The sequence below is a fragment of the Sylvia atricapilla genome, chromosome 3 (genome assembly GCF_009819655.1).
Source record: "Sylvia atricapilla isolate bSylAtr1 chromosome 3, bSylAtr1.pri, whole genome shotgun sequence".
NCBI lineage: Eukaryota > Metazoa > Chordata > Aves > Passeriformes > Sylviidae > Sylvia > Sylvia atricapilla.
Window position 1 is genome coordinate 112,789,613 of NC_089142.1, and position 17,295 is coordinate 112,806,907.

At 56.1% G+C, this 17,295-nt stretch overlaps 1 protein-coding gene across 2 annotated transcripts in view; it reads right to left on the reverse strand.

Moving 5' to 3' along the window:
• Positions 1-915: 915 nt before the first annotated feature.
• PTK7 (protein tyrosine kinase 7 (inactive)) overlaps positions 916-17,295 on the reverse strand; it is a 34,241-nt gene continuing 17,861 nt past the window's right edge. The window contains exons 2-20 of one of the 2 annotated variants that reach the window (XM_066316703.1): positions 12,494-12,787; positions 11,849-11,951; positions 11,178-11,368; positions 10,441-10,588; positions 9,400-9,530; positions 8,884-9,150; positions 8,550-8,683; positions 8,073-8,208; positions 7,844-7,963; positions 7,550-7,699; positions 7,160-7,310; positions 6,625-6,752; positions 6,165-6,368; positions 3,391-3,546; positions 2,988-3,220; positions 2,377-2,457; positions 2,145-2,296; positions 1,892-2,070; positions 916-1,725 (exon numbers count right to left, since the gene is read on the reverse strand). In XM_066316703.1, the coding sequence (XP_066172800.1) occupies positions 1,565-1,725; positions 1,892-2,070; positions 2,145-2,296; positions 2,377-2,457; positions 2,988-3,220; positions 3,391-3,546; positions 6,165-6,368; positions 6,625-6,752; positions 7,160-7,310; positions 7,550-7,699; positions 7,844-7,963; positions 8,073-8,208; positions 8,550-8,683; positions 8,884-9,150; positions 9,400-9,530; positions 10,441-10,588; positions 11,178-11,368; positions 11,849-11,951; positions 12,494-12,787 (3,119 nt within the window). In that variant the 3' untranslated portion in view covers positions 916-1,564. Of the gene's footprint in view, positions 1,726-1,891; positions 2,071-2,144; positions 2,297-2,376; positions 2,458-2,987; positions 3,221-3,390; positions 3,547-6,155; positions 6,369-6,624; positions 6,753-7,159; positions 7,311-7,549; positions 7,700-7,843; positions 7,964-8,072; positions 8,209-8,549; positions 8,684-8,883; positions 9,151-9,399; positions 9,531-10,440; positions 10,589-11,177; positions 11,369-11,848; positions 11,952-12,493; positions 12,788-17,295 lie in introns of both variants that reach the window. The other variant, XM_066316702.1, reaches the window with a different exon arrangement.

Below are 17,295 nucleotides of genomic sequence, written 5' to 3' on the forward strand. Positions count from 1 at the left end.
ACATTTCTGATCCATCCCTGATTAAAGCAGAGCCAACTACACTGGGCAGCTCAGGACTTCTCTGGCCCAGGATTTGGTATCTCTGATGATGATGATGGAGAAGCCACAGCTTCCCTGAGACTCAGACTTTATTACCCTTGAGGGGAAGCATTTCCCCTAAGACCCAGTACGAATGTCCCTTGTGCAGCTTATGCCCACTGCCTCCAGTTCAGCCCCATCAGGCCTCCTGTAAAAGCTTAGATCTGTCTGTATAATCCCCCAAGACAGGGCTGACCATCCAAGTGCTGGTCCCAGTGCCTCACTCTGGCTCCAAGAGACAAGCCTGTGCTGGCTTGGCTCATGTTCATGCTGTGGGGACTGGGGCTTCCTCTACACCACGTGCACACCTTTCCTCTCCTGAGGAGAGACTGCCCTGCTGCTGTTCTGGGCCATTAGCACAGAGGAAAAGGGCTGCAGACCATGTGTGACAGCAGGATGTCCCCCAGTGTCCCCATCCAGGCCTGGCCCTGCTAGCATCCTGCAAGGAGCAGCAGCTGAAATCTCCTGTACAAAACCACAACCCAGTGTGGGCCACAGAGGTGGGTGCACAAACCCAATCAGTACCTGAAGTGGTTGTTTGCTTGGAGTGGAAAGGGACATTTCCTCTTGAGACAAGTCCCTCTTGGAGAGTGACCCACAACTGCCCAGCGAGGCAGTGAGTGCGGAGGCAAAGTGCTCCCTCAGGGCTGGGAACAGCAGCTCAGATTCACCTGAGAAGGGGGCAAAGGGGTTAAACACAGCAGACAGATGCCTGAGGAATGAGCCCCAAACCCTTCCCAGGATCCACATGGAAGAAAACCGCTATCTGACAGCAGTATTTTACAAAGACAAAAAAAAAAAAAACCACCACAAAACAAAACAAAACACCAAACAAAAAAAAAAAAAAAGCGCCTTCTTTATTGAGAGCAGCACATAAAAACCCAACAAAACCCAACCCTTCTTGGCTGCAGTACCCTCCACTCAAGCAAACAAACTAACCCACTCTAGGCTGCAATCCAGTAACAGAAATACTATGGTAGGGAGGAGTCAGCGCTCTGGAAGAGGGAGACGGGGGGCTCTGCCCAGAGTCATAAGTACAAAAAAAGGCACAGGGTAACTGGGAAAGGTAGTGAGCTCCTTCATATGCCAGGCACTTCGTGCTCCTGTTGCTGGCCTGTCCCCACGGGAGGGGAAGGCAGACATGCCTGGCACAGACGGACGGAGAGAGCCGGGCCAGGCCGGCAGAGATGGATGTGGCAAGCAGGGACACCCAAGCTCCATCCACACCAGCAGCCTGAGGGCACCGGGCTGAGCAGGCAGGGGGCAGGAGGCAGCAAGGGCTGTCTTTTGGGACCCACAGGGGAAGGGGGGTGGGGCTGGGGTACACTGGCTTGTGCTTTGAGTCCAGCAGCTGCTGATGCTGAGCTGCTTGCTGGCACATCGGGGTCGGGCTCAGCAAGGGGCTGTGAGAGTGCCAGGGGCTCCCCAGGCACAGACAGACCCCTGTCCACGCCGCCACATCCTTCACCGGCGAGGGCTGGGGCGCTCAGGCTTTGCTGTCGGCTGGGCTGTCCCCGAGGGCAGTGGCAAGCTCGCTGAAGGAGGGCCGGTCCTTGGGGCTGGGGGCCCAGCAGCGCTGCATCAGCTTGGCCAGGCGGGACGGGCAGCCCTCGGGCTGCGGGAGCTTCGTCTTCCCTGACTGCAGACCTGGCAGGAGAGAAAAGTCCAAGGGGCCGTTGGGGAGCGGTGTGATCCTCTCAGCAGCTCTCCATGCAGGCTGGGACGGCCTCCCCAGCACTGTCACACAGCCTGTCTGGGCCCCCTTACCACACGAAAAACAAATCCCAGGGATAGCACGAGGTGCTCCACATACCTGCTAGGACCTCATCATCTGCCAGCGGAGTGTAGGGCATCTCCCCGTGCGTGAAGACCTCCCACATGAGCACCCCAAAGGACCACACATCTGACTTGGTGGAGAACTCATCTTCCAGCACGGCCTCGGGTGGCATCCAGCGCAGTGGGATCCAGGCCTGGCGGAAATGGTAGTACTCGCTGCGGGCAGGACGGGCAGGCAGTGAGACTGGGGCCACTCCCTCCCCTCCCATCCCCCTGTCAGGCTCCCTGACCTGTTGTACACGTCCTTGCTGAGGCTCAGGGAGGAGATCTTGACCTGCCGCTGGGCACTGACCAGGCAGTTCCTGGCTGCCAGATCCCGGTGCACGAACCTGCTGTTGGAGAGGTGCTCCATGCCCAGGGCCACCTGTGTGCACAGAGACACCTGACCCCAGAGAGCTGTCAGCAGTGCCTGCCCTCCTTAGGGCCTCCAGCCCCGCAGCACTCCCAAAGCTGCATGGTCACCTTATGTTTGGTAGTCAGTGGCTGTGGCTTCAGAGACTCATCTTTGCTCTTAGAGATCCTCAGGAACTGCTTCAGGTCACCCTGGGAGACAGACAGCACTTCAGAGTCAGCACCTCTATATTCTGACGAGTCTCAGTGGCCCTGCAATGCCTGGATGTGGCAGGCCCACAGACCCTCATCTTCTGATCCATGTTTCCTGCCTGTCCTCCTGGTCCCTGCCTTGTAGGGCAGGGCAGTATCTTGTTTCTGGCCCTCGACTGGCTAAGATCAGGGCAAGCAGGCCTGAAATCTCCAGATTTCTCATGCCACAAATTTATTTCTCTCCTACAAACTCCAGACTCCTCACAGCCATTCTGGAGCATGGAGTCCCACAGCTTAGCTTATATAGCTGAGTCCAGGACATAAACCAGAAATCAGGAGGATGTAGAGGACAAAGTCACTTCCAGGTCTTGCAGGAGCCTCCCATTCCCACTGAGACTCCTCCAGAGGCTGGGAACAGCAGCGAGCTCAGCCTGGTCTCCTTACACCTTGACTGCCCCATGCTGCCAACCCACTGTCACACTCGCAGGCCCGTAGCCACTGCTGTCACCTCCCTGCTGGCAGGGCCTTACCAGGTCCACATACTCCAGCACCATGTAGTGAGGCTCAGCCTCGCGGCACAGCCCCAGCAGCCGCACCACGTTGGCGTGGTTCAGCTTCCCAAACATCTCTGCCTCCCGACGGAAGTCCAGCTGCAGCTGCTCGTCCCTGGTCTGCAGGCTCTTCACCAGCACCAGAGCTTCACCCTCGCCATCCTCCGCGCCTTTGGCCTTGGCCAGGAACACTTCACCAAACTCTCCCTTGCCTGGAAGTGCAGACAAGCACAGGGACAGGCGGCGGGCATTAGGACAAGCGTGCTGGACATTCCAGGGCCCTCTGCACCCAGCACATCCTGTTCTCTGCCTGGGACCTGCTGGGGTTTCAGGCCCAGGACTCCTACTGGAGTGGGGATGGGGGGAGGGTGGCCCAGCATACCCAGGGTTGTGATTGTCTGCAGGTTGGACCGCAGGAAATGCATCTTGTCAGTGGCGCTGTGGCGCTTGCTGGCCCCAGAGCTGCTGCCCAGGTTGGTCAAGGCCACTTCTTCCTGAATCTCTGCTGTCATCTGCCCGTTCTGCAGCAGAGCACCGCCTGCCAGGGAAGCACAAATAGTTTCAGCATCCTGCCAGGCCACACAGTGGAAGTTATTCTGGGGTTCAGCCCCTGCTGGGGCTCTGACACTCCAAGCACTCCAGCCTAATGTCCAGCCCAAAGCAGCAGAGTGGCCTGGCCTCAGTTTTTGCCCCATCTCTGGCAGTCCGGCAGCCACCCTTGAAATCAGACGCTGAGCAATGGCTTTAGTCCCAGTGCCAGCCAGCCCCATCTGGCCTTGTCCATCCCACGCCTCTCAGTCACCTCCAAGCAGTGGCTGCATCCAAACTACCATTGACAAACTCTGCAGGACAGCAGCAGGGGATGGGATGGGTGAGGCAGAGATGGAGCAGATAGACACTGCTCACTACAACCATAACCTCTTGATACCCAAGGGACTCTCAAGTCTATCTGGCATCAGCTGCTGCAGTCTGATGTCCCTGCTCCTTACTCACGTCCCAGCAAGCCTTAAGAATGTCCTTGGAAATGCTGAACCTGTGAGACCAGCCCAGCCTGGATATTAACTGGCTGGGTTAAAGCAGTGCTAGGAAGCACTGTCTCTGCAATCAACCCCAGCAAGCCTTCTGCACAGGAACTTCACTAGAAATCTCCCTAGCACAAACACAAGCCAGAGAACAGGACAAAACATGACTGCCTTGAGAAAGTAGAAACCTCTGCATTTTACAAGCAGCTTGGAGGTAAATGACTGCATAGATGGCAAACCTTGATTTGGAATATATTTACTGCTTAGATCAGAGCTGGTTACTAGGCAGTAGTACTTTCTATAAGGTGAAGGCAGGAGTTGGAGTTTAAAACAGGGAACAACCCTGAGCTAGCGTCACTCACACACCTGCAGATCACTCTGTACTACTCCATTTCAGCTGCCACTGGAATAAGCACTAGGCAAACAGCCACGCAGTAGGAAATGACAAAATTAAGACAACCCAGCATGAGGTAACTCCAACAGGAGTCCCACTGCCTGTAGTTTCAATCACAGGCTGTGGTACCACAGCGTGTGTGCATGCCTGCTCATGATGCATGTATGCAGGACACACACCAGCACATCCTGAGCAGGCCTGGCCACTGTGACAGGGGCCAAGGCTCTGTCACAGGCAGGACTGGAGCTGTGAACACTGAGACATGTTGACTTTAGAGCCGTGGCTACTGACAGCTGTCTGCTCTCACACGGCACAGTAAGATTTCTGGAGATAAAAGCAACAAAACACCACTTATCCCATAAATCAAAGCTGGATGCTCCCTTCGCTCTCCCTGTTTTTACACTCATTATCAGCAGGGCTGTTTGACCCTGTGCTGTCTGCACTCATGACTAATCGTGTCTCAAGACCACAAGCCTGAAGCCAAGAGGATAACACAAGACGACCACTGCAACTGTGCCAAAAAACTGCTGAAGGCTGCAGAGTGGGTGTGCTGCCACTGAGAGACAGCACCAGCAGGCAGCAACAAGAGACACTTCTGAGAACAGACATTCCCACATTTCACAGAGCCTGGACAAGGTAACAAAGGAACAGGAGGCATCATTCATGTATCCAGCAGTCCCGAGGGTTGTAAAGGAGGGGTGTAAGGAAGCTGCCTGCTTTGCCCACCTGCCTGCAACACCTGAGCATCTGCTGGAGAAACAGACAAAGCCATGGTGCCCTAGAGACACTAGCACAGAAATCAGTCCCCACAGCCACAAGCCTGCCTAAACACTTTCTCTGTATTCAGTGGGAAAAAACAAAACAGCAGTCAGACAGGGATACTGACAGCAAACTCTTATTACAGAGGATGTGGCACACCAAGACAAAAATCTGAAAGCACCTCAGAAATTCTTTCCCAGGAAGGGGATGCTGGCCAGGGCCTGCTGGCACAGGTGAGCTGCCTGTGACTTTCGCACAGAAAGATCTTACAGTGGTGACAGATGCAGAGCACAAAGCCGCTGAGATGCTCCTGCATCTCTGCTCCCAGTAGATTCCCCACAGCCAGACTTCTCTTCTGAAGGTTTGGCTCTGTTCAAAGTGCCAATGCGAGGAGAAAACCAGGAGGCAATTTTGTTTTGCCAGGCCCTCACAGCAACTTGCACGTGATCAGGACATGGCTGTGTGCTGAGAACTGGGAGGGGGAACACCTGCATTTACAAGGAGTATGAATAGGGAGATCCAGGGAATTAGGGACAGCAAACTCAACTGCACCCCACCACCTACAAGTCCTCACTGGAGATAACAGCGGGAGTTCAGTGAAACTCCTTCCCTTCAGCATCAGGAGCTGCTGAACTCTGATTTGAAGAGGCCAGCAGAGTGCTACTATTTAATTCCCTTGCAACAGGGATCCCTCCCTCCCCCAGCACATGTGATCCCACATGTGCAGGGACTGGGATGCAGGAGTGATACGTAACTCAGCAGACAGACGGGGCCACAATGTGAGGCTGGGATTCAGCTTTCACACTAACTTGCCCATTTCTCACCTGGCAGCAGGTCCCTGCCACCGGCCAAAAACCAGAGTGAGAGGTCTAATGGGTTAGGAGTCATCCCATTCCCTGGGAGCCCCCTGCCCCTCAGCCCCTGCAGCACAGGGACAGGGGCCAGCAGGGAAGCCCCCAGCCTCAGGCGTACCGGCCTCACCGTTCAGACACTCCATTTCAGGCTCCTCGCCCTCTGGGTGCTTCTTCAGCCTCTTGGCTTTTCTCCTCTTCTTACAGTAGAACATCAGCCCCAGCACAATGATGATGTAGGCAACAGCTGCCCCCACGGACAGCCCAATGGTCTGGATCATCTTGTAGGGTGTGTGGCCGCCAGGTCCCTCATCCTCCTCTGCTGCTGGCTTGTCTGTGGGGCAGAGAGCATCCAACACATGGGGGTGTGGAGGGATTTCCCAAATCCTGCTCAGGAATGTCCTGGAGGGATTGAAGAGCCCCCAGCCCCCTACCGTGGCCACCTCCTCACCCAGCCACAGCACGCCGGGCACACCCCACAGCACACTCTGCTGCAGCCCAGTGGGGATGCTCTAAGCACTACTAGAGCCAGAAGCAGGGCCTACAGGGATTCCAGGAGGTCATGTCCCAACAGGGGGCACCTTCCTTACCTACAACATACAGGAAGGCCTCCCGGTGCTTGATGTTGCAGCTGTTGCCAGCAATGCAGGTGTATTTTCCAGAGTCCTCGCTGGTGACGTCGTAAATCACCAGGGAGCCATTGGGCATGATCTGAATCCTGCCAACCACACACACACAAGAGCTCTTTGCCAATGCCAGAGGCAGGCTTGGGGCACCTGCAGCCTCACCTCCCCAAGATGCCTCAGCCCCACATCCCCACTGTCACCAGCTTCCATCTCCCCAGGATGCCTCAGCCCCATATTCCCACTGCCACCAGCTTCCCTCTCAGGCTGTGCAGCACTTAAGAACAGGTGACTGCAGCTCAGTCACAGCTTGGCAGGCTGTGGCAGAAAGGGGAACTCTGGGGCCAGGAGAGTCCAGGTCCTGGCACGTGGAGTCAATTACGTGCCCATCAAGCTGGGAACCCAGGATTGCACCACTGGCACCCTCATACCGGGCAGGGATGAGGGCTACTTGGGAATGTCCTGCTGCACCACGTGTCAGTTAGGAATGGAGGCCGTGTACCTGGGCAGGAGCTTGCCGGGATCCAAAATCTTGTCCTTTCCTTTCCACTGGATGTGTGGCACGGGGTCCCCCTCTGCCTGGCACTGGAACATGGCTGTGTGGCCCGGGTACACCGTTGTGGGCTCTGGCTCCAGCTTGAAGGTGACGTAAACTGAAGGCAGAGAGGTGACACGAACACTGTCAGCTCCTGGGAATGGTGCTAAGCTCCCACAAGGGAGCACAGCCAGCACAGTGGCACGTGCCCTCTCGGGCTGTATGCAGAGCACTGATAAACCAGACACTTGAGTGCCATGGGACACAGCTTGGGGTCAGGCCAGACACTGCTTTCTGTGCCCCCCCAGGCAAACCCAGCAGAGTGGGAAAGGCCCCTGCCTGCCCCAGAGCCCTCACCTGCTACCACGAGCTGCACGGTGGCCCGGATCTCGCCCTGGGGCCTGTTGGAGGCAATGCAGGTGTAGTTCCCCGAGTCACTCCTGCTCACCTTGTGGAAGGACAGGATGCCAGCATTGTGGCTGACGTGGGATGGCAGGCTGCTCCCATCTGCAGGACATCAGAGGAGGATACAGCAGTCATGCACGAAGCACTGGGCCATGCTGCTGCTTCACCCACGCTGGAGGTGGGACAAGATCGAGCTCCTGTGGCCTCAGGCCAGAAGCAGGCACATCCCAGCCAAATCCCCCTGACCTGTCTTAGTCCACTGGATGGTGGGCTTTTCCCGGCCCGTGGCTGAGCAGGACACGGTCACCTCCTTATCAAACTCCATGCACTGCAGGGGCTGCGGCGGTGGGGTGAACTTCAGCTTCTCTGCAACACACAGAGGTGACGTTCAGGCTCCCTGCCCACCGCGGGACACCCTGGGGCTGGGGTGCCCCAGCTGCACCCCCAGGGAGGGCTGAGAGGGGCTGCAGCGTACCCAGCACATGCACCCGGGCATATCCCTCGATGCTGCCGGCCGGGGTGCTGCTCACACACTTGTACATGGTGCCGTCGTACACCTCCACGTTGTTGATGCGCAGCGTCCCGTTCTCCGAGATCTCGAACCGCGAGTCCTGCCCAGAGCACGGCAAAAATGTCACCAGCCCAGTGCCACAGCCCTCGCCTGTGGCACTGCTGACACCCCACACGCCTCAGATAAACACATCCCTGCTGAGGCCCACACGCGGAACTGAGACAAGCTGCGGGGCCCCTTGTCTTGCCCCTGCCCCAGAAGCAGAGGGCTGGCTGCCAGAGAGCACCCACAGAACAGCAGGAGGGAGCTAGTACCAGAATGTGGCCAAAGTGGGGGTGGCAGGGAAGCTGGGCCCAGGAAGAAGGTGAGACACAGCAGCAGCAGAGCAGGTGCCCAGCAGAAGTGCCCATGAGAGGGCAGGGCCTTGCCTCGTGGCCTCACCTCAGAAATGGAGACGCCGTTGCGGTACCAGGTGACGGTGGGTTTCAGGGAGGCCTTGCTGAGGCAGTGCAGGTATCCTGGCTTGCTCTCCTCCAGCTGGCTGTCCTTGGGCATCTCCACCCATTTGGGTACAGCTGGACACGAAGGCAAGGGGTTACACTGGGCCACTCCCTGCCCCTCTGGCCAGCAGCAGTGCAGAACACAGGTAAGTGTGCAACCAGCCATGAGAGGTGCCTCTCTGTATCAGCGAGGTGATGAGCTATGCTGCCCAGCTCACCCTAACCCCTTATCCAGCCCCTCTTTTGCTCCCACCCTTTTCAGCAAGTTTCCCTACTAGCCACAGTGATGCTCAGCTCCTGTTTCCTCTCTCCAGCCTTGTTGGCAGCATGGCACGTGTAGATCCCTGCATCCATCTCGGTGATACTGGTGAAAATGAGCTTCTCTGCCTCCTGGTACACCCTGCCAGCAGTGGGAACTCGTTCCTGGTTTCTCTCCCACCAGACCTGGGGTGTGGGAATGCCTTGTGGTGCAGGGCAGGATACATGATGCCCCTGGTTGGCTGTCAACACCTTCGGGGAGAAGGGTGCCATGTCTTCAATCTCTGAGGGGAACACGAGACAACAGGGCTCAAACAGGGCAAGAACATGCAGCCAACCCACCAGCATCACCATCCACATGGGAGGCTTCACTTAAAGGAGAGAGCACACAAACTGTGTTTGCTCCCCTCATCCAGACAGCAAGGATGAACCATTGCATGCACTGACGCACTGCTGTATTGTCACACAACTCCAGAGCAGCACTGGAGCTTTGGAACCCACTGCCCACTCTGCCACCAGCCCCAGGACCTCACCTGCCAGCCGCAGAGTTGCCTTCAGCACCAGAGTTTTGCCCCTCTGCCCACGGCCAACGCACTTGTAGACACCGGTGCTGCGAGCCCTCACCTGGGTGATCAGCAGGGAGCCGTTGGCAAACACGGTGGTTCTGGGCACAGGAAGGGCTCAGTGGGCACCTCTGCAGGACATGGGCACAGCTACAGCCCTGAGGTGTCCTGAATGAGCCCGTGGAACCAAGGGGGAGCCAAGCCAAAGCTTCCCAGCACACATAAACAAGATGGTTGGGACACATTCCTCACGGAGGAAATGAGCTCATAGAAGTCTTTTCCTTGGTCAAGAGCTGGCTCCCACCAAAAAATGCATCACCGAGCATGAGCCAACTCTGAGAGCACACAGAGCCAGGAGAAGGGGCAGGGGACACAAGGTGGCGCCCGGGGGCTGCCAGGCACCCAGGTGGCACTGCTGGCCTTCCAGGGTCTGGGAGAGTCCCACCCCAGCTCCAGGATCACTGTCCCTGCTCTGCACACTGCCCCATGCTTAGGTTGTCTGGGGCTCAGAAACACTCCTGGCTCTGGGAAGAAATGTGGAAGTGCAGGAGAGCCACGGGCTCAGCGATTGCTGTGCAGATGTTGGGGATTAAGAAGCCTTCCGAAGTCTAGGGATCAGCACATGTTGGCACCTGGTACTGGGACACATCCCTGACTCTGAATTACCCTAAGTGGGCATCTGGAGCTTGGGCTTCCCTAGTTCCACAGAATCATCATGTCTAGGGCTGAGACACACCCCTATCTGTGGGGCCACCATGCGTGGGCATCTAGAACTGACAGTCCCAGATTTGTCCGAGAACAAACTGCTCCCTGAGTCCTGTTCAGGTAAATGCCACGCACAAGGACCAAGTCCCTGCTAAACCCCGGCCAGTCAAGCTGAGAAACCAATCTCCGTGGCCACTCTGATGCTGGGTGCTTGCCCTCATGTACAGACAGGGTTTGACCTCTCTCTTCTGGAACACAGGGTCCCTCTCCTCCCAGCCCTGCCCACATCACTGGGGTCCCTGTTACTTGGATCTGTTGGAGATGGGGCTGTCTTCAAAGAGCCATTCCTGCGTGGGAGGGGGCACGGCTGCAAACTGGCAGTCAAACATGGCCTCCTCATTCTTGGTCACGATGAGGTCCCGGGGGACGATCACTGCCTGAGGAAAGCTCTCGTCTGCAACGGCAGAGACCACAGCAGGGTGAGATGGACAGAGAGGCCCGCAGTGTCCCCACACCAGTGCCCTGGGGAAAGCTCAAAGAACAGCTGGGTGCACCCTGCAAGCCTGAAGGAGGCAAATGTGCCAGCACAGCTGAGTTACGGACTCAGAGCCCAGGACTGCACACGGGAGCTGCTCTGGGGAAAAGCCCTTCTGCTTCCAGCAAGGCCCTGAGCACCCTGGTTCCTAGCAAACAGCTCAAAGCCAGCACTGGATGGCAAAATTCCCTTGTCCAGTTCCAAACACCCCTCTAATGTCAACAATTCCTGTCCTCCCTGGGTCTTGCCTCTAAAGGCCAACAGGGCATCATCTACCCAAATGGCACAATATCGGCGAAACCAGAAGCACCTACAGCCTCCAGGATGCTCCATCATAAGAGGAGACAACATAAATCTGCTTCAGAAAGACACAGGGGCAAATTCACACCCACAGACGGGGCTGGGCTCCAGCCTGGCCAGGATCTGTCAGGTCTTTCCCAGAGCAAAGTCTGCCTAGGCCAACGGGGAGGCTGTGAGCAGGGCAGTGAGCAGCTGGGGCACCACTCACCGACGACGCTGAGGGAGAAGTTGTTGTGGCTGCAGACGGAGCCCACGGCGCTGCGGGCGCAGCACGAGTACAGCCCGCTGTCGTCGGGGCCGGCGCTCGGCAGCGTCAGCGTCCGCTCCTTGCTGCTCACGGAGTAGGTGCTGCTCCCCTCGGGGAGGGGCTCCCCGTCCCGAAACCACTGCCACGTGGGGCTGTAACATAGGGCCAGCAGGTGAGCAGGGGCAGGCACAGCCAGGCTGCCCCGGGAGCAGGTGTGCGGAGGAGACAGCTCAGAGATGGCCCCTGCCCTGGCTGTCCGGCCCCGACACAGACACCAAGCCATGAGACATGCAGCCAAGTGGACGGGACACGACTGGGAAGCGACGGAGAGTGACTGCAGCACACCAAGAAGCTCAGCAACTGGACTGTGACGGCCCATCCTTACTGTGCTCCTCGCTAGGTGGCTCTGGGGAAGCTGTTTGCCTTCTCCCACGGCGCTCAGCCACACGCTCAATCCTGCCTTTCGCCTCCCCTGACTCTACTGAATTCTTGCAGGAGAGAGGAGGGGAGGTGGGGGAGGAGGAGAAAGAAAAAGGTGGCGGGGCAGAGGGAGGGGGATAAAGAGAGAGAGACCACACAGCCAAGGTGCAGGGGCCCCTGGCAGGGTCCACTCCTCAGGAGGCAACCCTTACCGTGGGTGGCCATCGATGTGACACCGCAGCACCACAGTGGAGGAGGGCTGGATCTCAGCTACGCTGGCCGGCTGCTTCAGAACCACACTGCCTGTCTCAATCCCTGTGGGATCAAAGAATACCAACATAGCTGCCTCTCCAAACCTACAGAGTCCAGGTGGTGATTATTGGTGACTCACTGATAACCAGAGGAGGCAGCAAGGCCACAAGCACACTTAGAGATATATATGCCCTCAGGCCAGTGTGGAGTAAGGAGACACCCGCACTGCACAGATCCCACTTTGCCCTGTACAGCTGTTCTCTGAGGGTTGAGTTCTGAAAGGACCTGCAGTGCCCAGCACACGCTTGCTGCATGTCCTGGGTTTCATACGGCCAAACGGGAAAGGCAGCAGGAGAGAGCATCTCTGACAGCCTCAGGGACACCAGAAGACACAAGAGGCCTACAGGGCAGGATGGACACGGCAGCTGGAGAGGAATCCTACTGGAGCAGCCCAAGCTGTCCACTCCCTGTCTGACCCACACAAGAACTAGCAGACAGCCTGTGAAAACCCTTTCTAGCCTCGGGCCCTCCCAGGAGAGCACTTTTCCCCGTACACAGTGGGCAGCAGCAGGCAGTGGCGTGTGCCTGGCTCAGCCCACACTCACACTTGATGTTGAAGGAGGCATTGGCTGTCCGTGCCTCCTCCCCGGTGAGCACATTCCTGGCCAGGCACTGGAACACGCCGGCATCCCGGTGCCGGTCCACGGCTGCAAACTGCAGGTTGCTGCCCTCCTTGAAGCGCTGCTCCGTGTCCTGGACGGGCAGTCCGTTCTGCAGCCACTGGAACTCCACGTCCCTGGGCTCCTTCACCTCACAGCGGAGGATGGCGCCGCGGCCGTGCAGGGCGTCCTGCGAGTACGGCTCCTTGGTGAAAAGGATGCTGGCCTGGGCCCCCACAGCTGCAGGACAGAAAAGGGAGGGCATGTCAAGAGCAAGGGAAGGAGAGGGGTGGATCAGGTAAGCAGGTGTCATTCTCAAAGGTCTCCAGGCAGTCAGAGCCACATTAGGAGAAATGTAGCTCAAAGCACATCTGTCAAACCTAATTCGGAGTTTGAAGAGATCTGTGCTCAGATGCCAGCACAGCTGCTTTAAGCCTGTCTGCAGCAATCACTGGAACAGGGGTGCCTGAGCTTGCCACGGCCAAGGAGAGCCCTCTGCTCCCTGGGGACAGGGGCATTAAGAGGGACCTCCCATGACCCACGATTGAGTGTCACACTTCCAGCCCGAACAGAGAGGTGTCCTGCAGTGTATGAGCCAGGAAGGCAGTCACCAAAACCCTGGAGAGCAAGCAGCTTCCTGGGCACTTCCAATGTTTCTTGGAGTGCTTCTTGTCCCGTTTTTTGGGACGTTTCCCAGGTTCCAGTCTTGCATTAAGATTGTCCCTGATCAGAAATACACACAGACTGTTTCTAGGTTTTCCTCAAAGTCCCTCTCCTCAGGACTATGTCTCTGACTCACCTCCACATCCCCAGCAATCATCCAGACAAACAGTGGTGTGGAACAAGGATCATCTATATGAATCAACACAGCAGCTGCTGGAACACAGCAGAAGAGGATGCAACAGGGACACCCCAAACTTGTGCTGGTGACTCAGCTCACTTCCAAGTAGAAGCGGAAACAACAAATTGCAATAGTTGTCCTCGGGGTCTGGTAGTGACCTGAGGGGCTGGAGGTGCCTCTCTACAGAGATGGAAACCCCACAGAGCCCTCCTTGACACACTGACACACACCTAAGAGCTGGGGGTGCTGGGGACAGAGCAGGCAGTGCTTCCCTGGGCAGTGCCTGGCATGGCAGCTGAGGGATGCTCACACACTCCCAAATCTGGCTGCTGCCTGCCCACACCCAGCTGTGCAGGCGCTCTGCTCCAGTCACCAGCTGGAAATGCAAGGGAAGCAAACAAAAGGCAATTCAGCACATGATGATGGCTCTTGGACTCTGTCACCAGCACCATGCTCTGCAGGGAAGGGGGCCAAGCCAGGCACATTTTGAGTACCTTAGAATGAAGGTGTACAAGAATGTGGTGAAAACAGTGTGCTCCCAGCACTGCAAGTGAAACAGCTTCAGAAAGTGGTTGCCTGGACAAGTTACATGAGCAGCATCCAAGTCCAGCTGAAAGGCAGGTCCTCTTTGGACACTCAGCCACATCCTCCTACCTGTTGTTAGTATAAAAGCCTGGGGAAGGGATACAATTGGACAACACATCTCAGTCAGACAGAGCTAGGGATAAGGAATCCTTTTCCAAAAGAGATGTTTTGAAGATCACTAGATTCCAGAAAGCCACAAGAACCCTTTCCATGCTGGAAAGCCTTTGGGGCCTGCTATACAGTGCAGGGCCCAGGGCCATGCTGTTCACGGGCACCCTGGTGTCAGCCACATCTCCTGCAGGGCTGGTCTGAGCTCCCCCACTCACAGCAGCAGCAAGGCACAGACACTCAGAGAGGGTTTCACACCTGTCCCAAACACATCAGCCAGGAGCAGGGGCTAGATTTTGCAGTGACCCTTCTCTCACTGAATTCCCAACTGAATTTCCTCTGATCCCAGAGCTGTGAATTCTGAATTCAGCTGTTGCAGCAGAACAGCCACCTCCATGCATTTCTCTGGAATCTCTGAAGGTACCGCTTTCCTGGGTCTCATACTGAGCCAAGTCCCATCAACACACTGTGCTCCAAGGGTCAGCATGTCCAGTGAAGTTTCCATGGCCAGCTGCCACACACCTCCCCTGAAGGTAGGAACTACCCATCAGTCTGTGACAGCTGTCTCATGAACACGAGATGAACACATGCCTCAAGGTGATACAACGTGCAGGAACATGTGTCACATCAGATCTGTCTGGTGCAGAGCACTCGGCAAGGCAGCAACCACCTAACCTCACTCAAACAGAGCCATGTGCTCCACAGCCCAAAAGCTCCAGAACATCAGGAGCTGAGCTCACGCCAGCAGAGGCTGCTGGGTCAGACAGGCAGGAGGAAAGGGGAACAGGGCAGTCAAACCCACCCGGGTTTGAACCCACAGCACTGTTACTGTCCCCAGACATGCTCCAGGACACCAGGCATCTGTCCCTCAGACCACCCCTGGATGGTACAAAGCATGTGCCAAGTGCAGGGTGCACAAAGCTCAGGCAGGAGAGGGATTCGTTCTGCTCCTGGAGTGTCAGCCTACTGCTCATGCTAGTGTTGGGGTTTGTGATGAGACACCTCTCTCTGAAGGTGCAGACCACCAGGGTATGAAGATATTATGTTTTAAATTACATGAGCATTAAATCATCAGCACAGCCAACGTAACACGGAAAAGCAACAGAGCTGCTTTTGCCCCGTCACTGACAGCACAACTGCACTTCACTCAGCACTGAGCATCTGGGAGCTTCAGCTGCCTCAGCACATGCATCCTGCTGCTTCAGCCTGCCCCATGTCCAGGGAAGAGGACACAATGGTGGCTTGCCACAAGTCCCACATGGGAAGCAGGGATTTTAACAGGTGTTAGGAAACACTGGGATCCAGCTCCCTGGTGAAACACGAGGAACTATTTCTGTTGTCGTTTTCCATGCTGGGGAGATAGACACAATCATTTCAGCTCAAGCAAGATCCTTGTGATGAACACCTCATGAGCACAGGTCTCAAGGCAAACTGAGATAAATAAATGCTAAAGTGCAGCAAGAGCCACAAATTGTGTTTTGTTTTGACAAGAGCATCTGAGGTGCCATCAGGGAACTGGCTGCACATGCCAGAAACCATTGTCCCAACCACGCATCACATTTGGGCTGCAAGGAAAGAGCAGGAGCAGACAGATGCGGTCCAGACAATTTTGGAGTGGGAGACATCAGAAGCCCAGAGCCGGACACAGCTTTTCACAGTACTTCAATCCAGGGCCCAGCGTTCAGGGATGGGAACTGCTGCAATTGCCTGGAACAGCTGCACAACCCTGGCCCAGGTGCAGTCAGCAGGGTCCATGCATCCCCTCCTGGGCTTTTGGGGCAGCCTCAAGGAAGCTGTCCAAGGACAGGGCTACTGTGTGGGATACCATTATGCCCGAGTTTGGGTAAAACCTGTAGGAAGCCAGCAATCTCCACCTGTGCTGAATAAAGAAGAAAATGACTCTGTTTGCTCCACTCAGCAGCTGGAGGAGCTCCCAGCTCTCCTGTGTGGCAGAGCCATGGCCACGTGTGGCTCAGCCACTGCAGGCTACCCCAGAGGAGAGAGCAAAGCAGCCCCAGCTCAGACTGGACACCTTCCCTACAGCTTCTGCTGTGGTTTCATGAGCTCATCTGGCTGAGACACACGGCTGAGAGCTGCTGAACACAGCAAAACAATTCCCTTAGTGAGAGTCACCTCAAAAACTATCCAGCAATGCCACATCAACCTCAGCAAGGCCCACCCAGAGCAGAGTCCTCCCCCAGCAACACAGCTGGGCCAGCCACGGTCCTGCAGAGCCAGCACGGAGCAGTCCCAAACGCGTGTGCTGGCCAACACCAGCCTCTGAATATGCATGTGACACCAGCCACCCCCGGCTGGAGCAAAAGAAACCCTCCACATGTGTTTCTGGCCTAAAACTGTCCCAACTGTGGCTACAGAAAGCTTTCCAGGAAAGCTTCAGCCAGATGAGATGAACAGGTTTGAAATGCAGCACACCTGAAAACACCCAGTGGTGTGCTACCCAAAGGATACCAATTGAAATGCAGAACCCTCCTGTTGAGGTAATAGATAAAGGTTAAGTGGATTGTGTAGGGAGGTTGAACTGGTACCTACAGGTCCTCAGGGTATCATTCCCACACACCACAAAGGAAATCATCAGCAGGGAGGGGACATGGACTGGTAGGATGCACAAGGATGGAGAGAAGAGCAGGATCAAATCCCCATCCTGGCTCTGAGACCATCCTTCTGGCAAAGATCTGAGTGCAGGAACACAGCATCCCCCAGGCAGTGGTATCCCCTGACCAAAACTAATTCCATTTTTTAAGGAGGCAAATAGCAGCTTCCAAGGAAAACCAGGGACACTAACATATCTACATTAGCGAGTCTAGATTCTAACAAGTGTATCTCAATTCACCTTTTTGTCTTGGGATGTCCCCAGGACTCAGCCATTGCTGGACTCCAGCCTGAGCACATGCAGAACATTTCAGGTGACAAATAAAATCAACAAAGCCATAACCAGAACAGACTTCTGAGCAACCTATGAAGTCAGTCACTGCTGTCTGAAGCTCTGCAGAGTAAGTTTTCAGTCCTATGGGGTCACCAGGAAGCAAAGGACTCTCCACAGCTCTGGTAAAGGAGACCCAGCCCCATGGAAGGTGTTACAGCATCAATGCAGGGATGGGGCGCCAGGCTCAGCACGGACTGGGAATGTCTTTGGGACCATTCTCCAGGGCTAGAAGAGTGAGGTACATCAGTGTTGTTCCTTTCATCAGCCAGA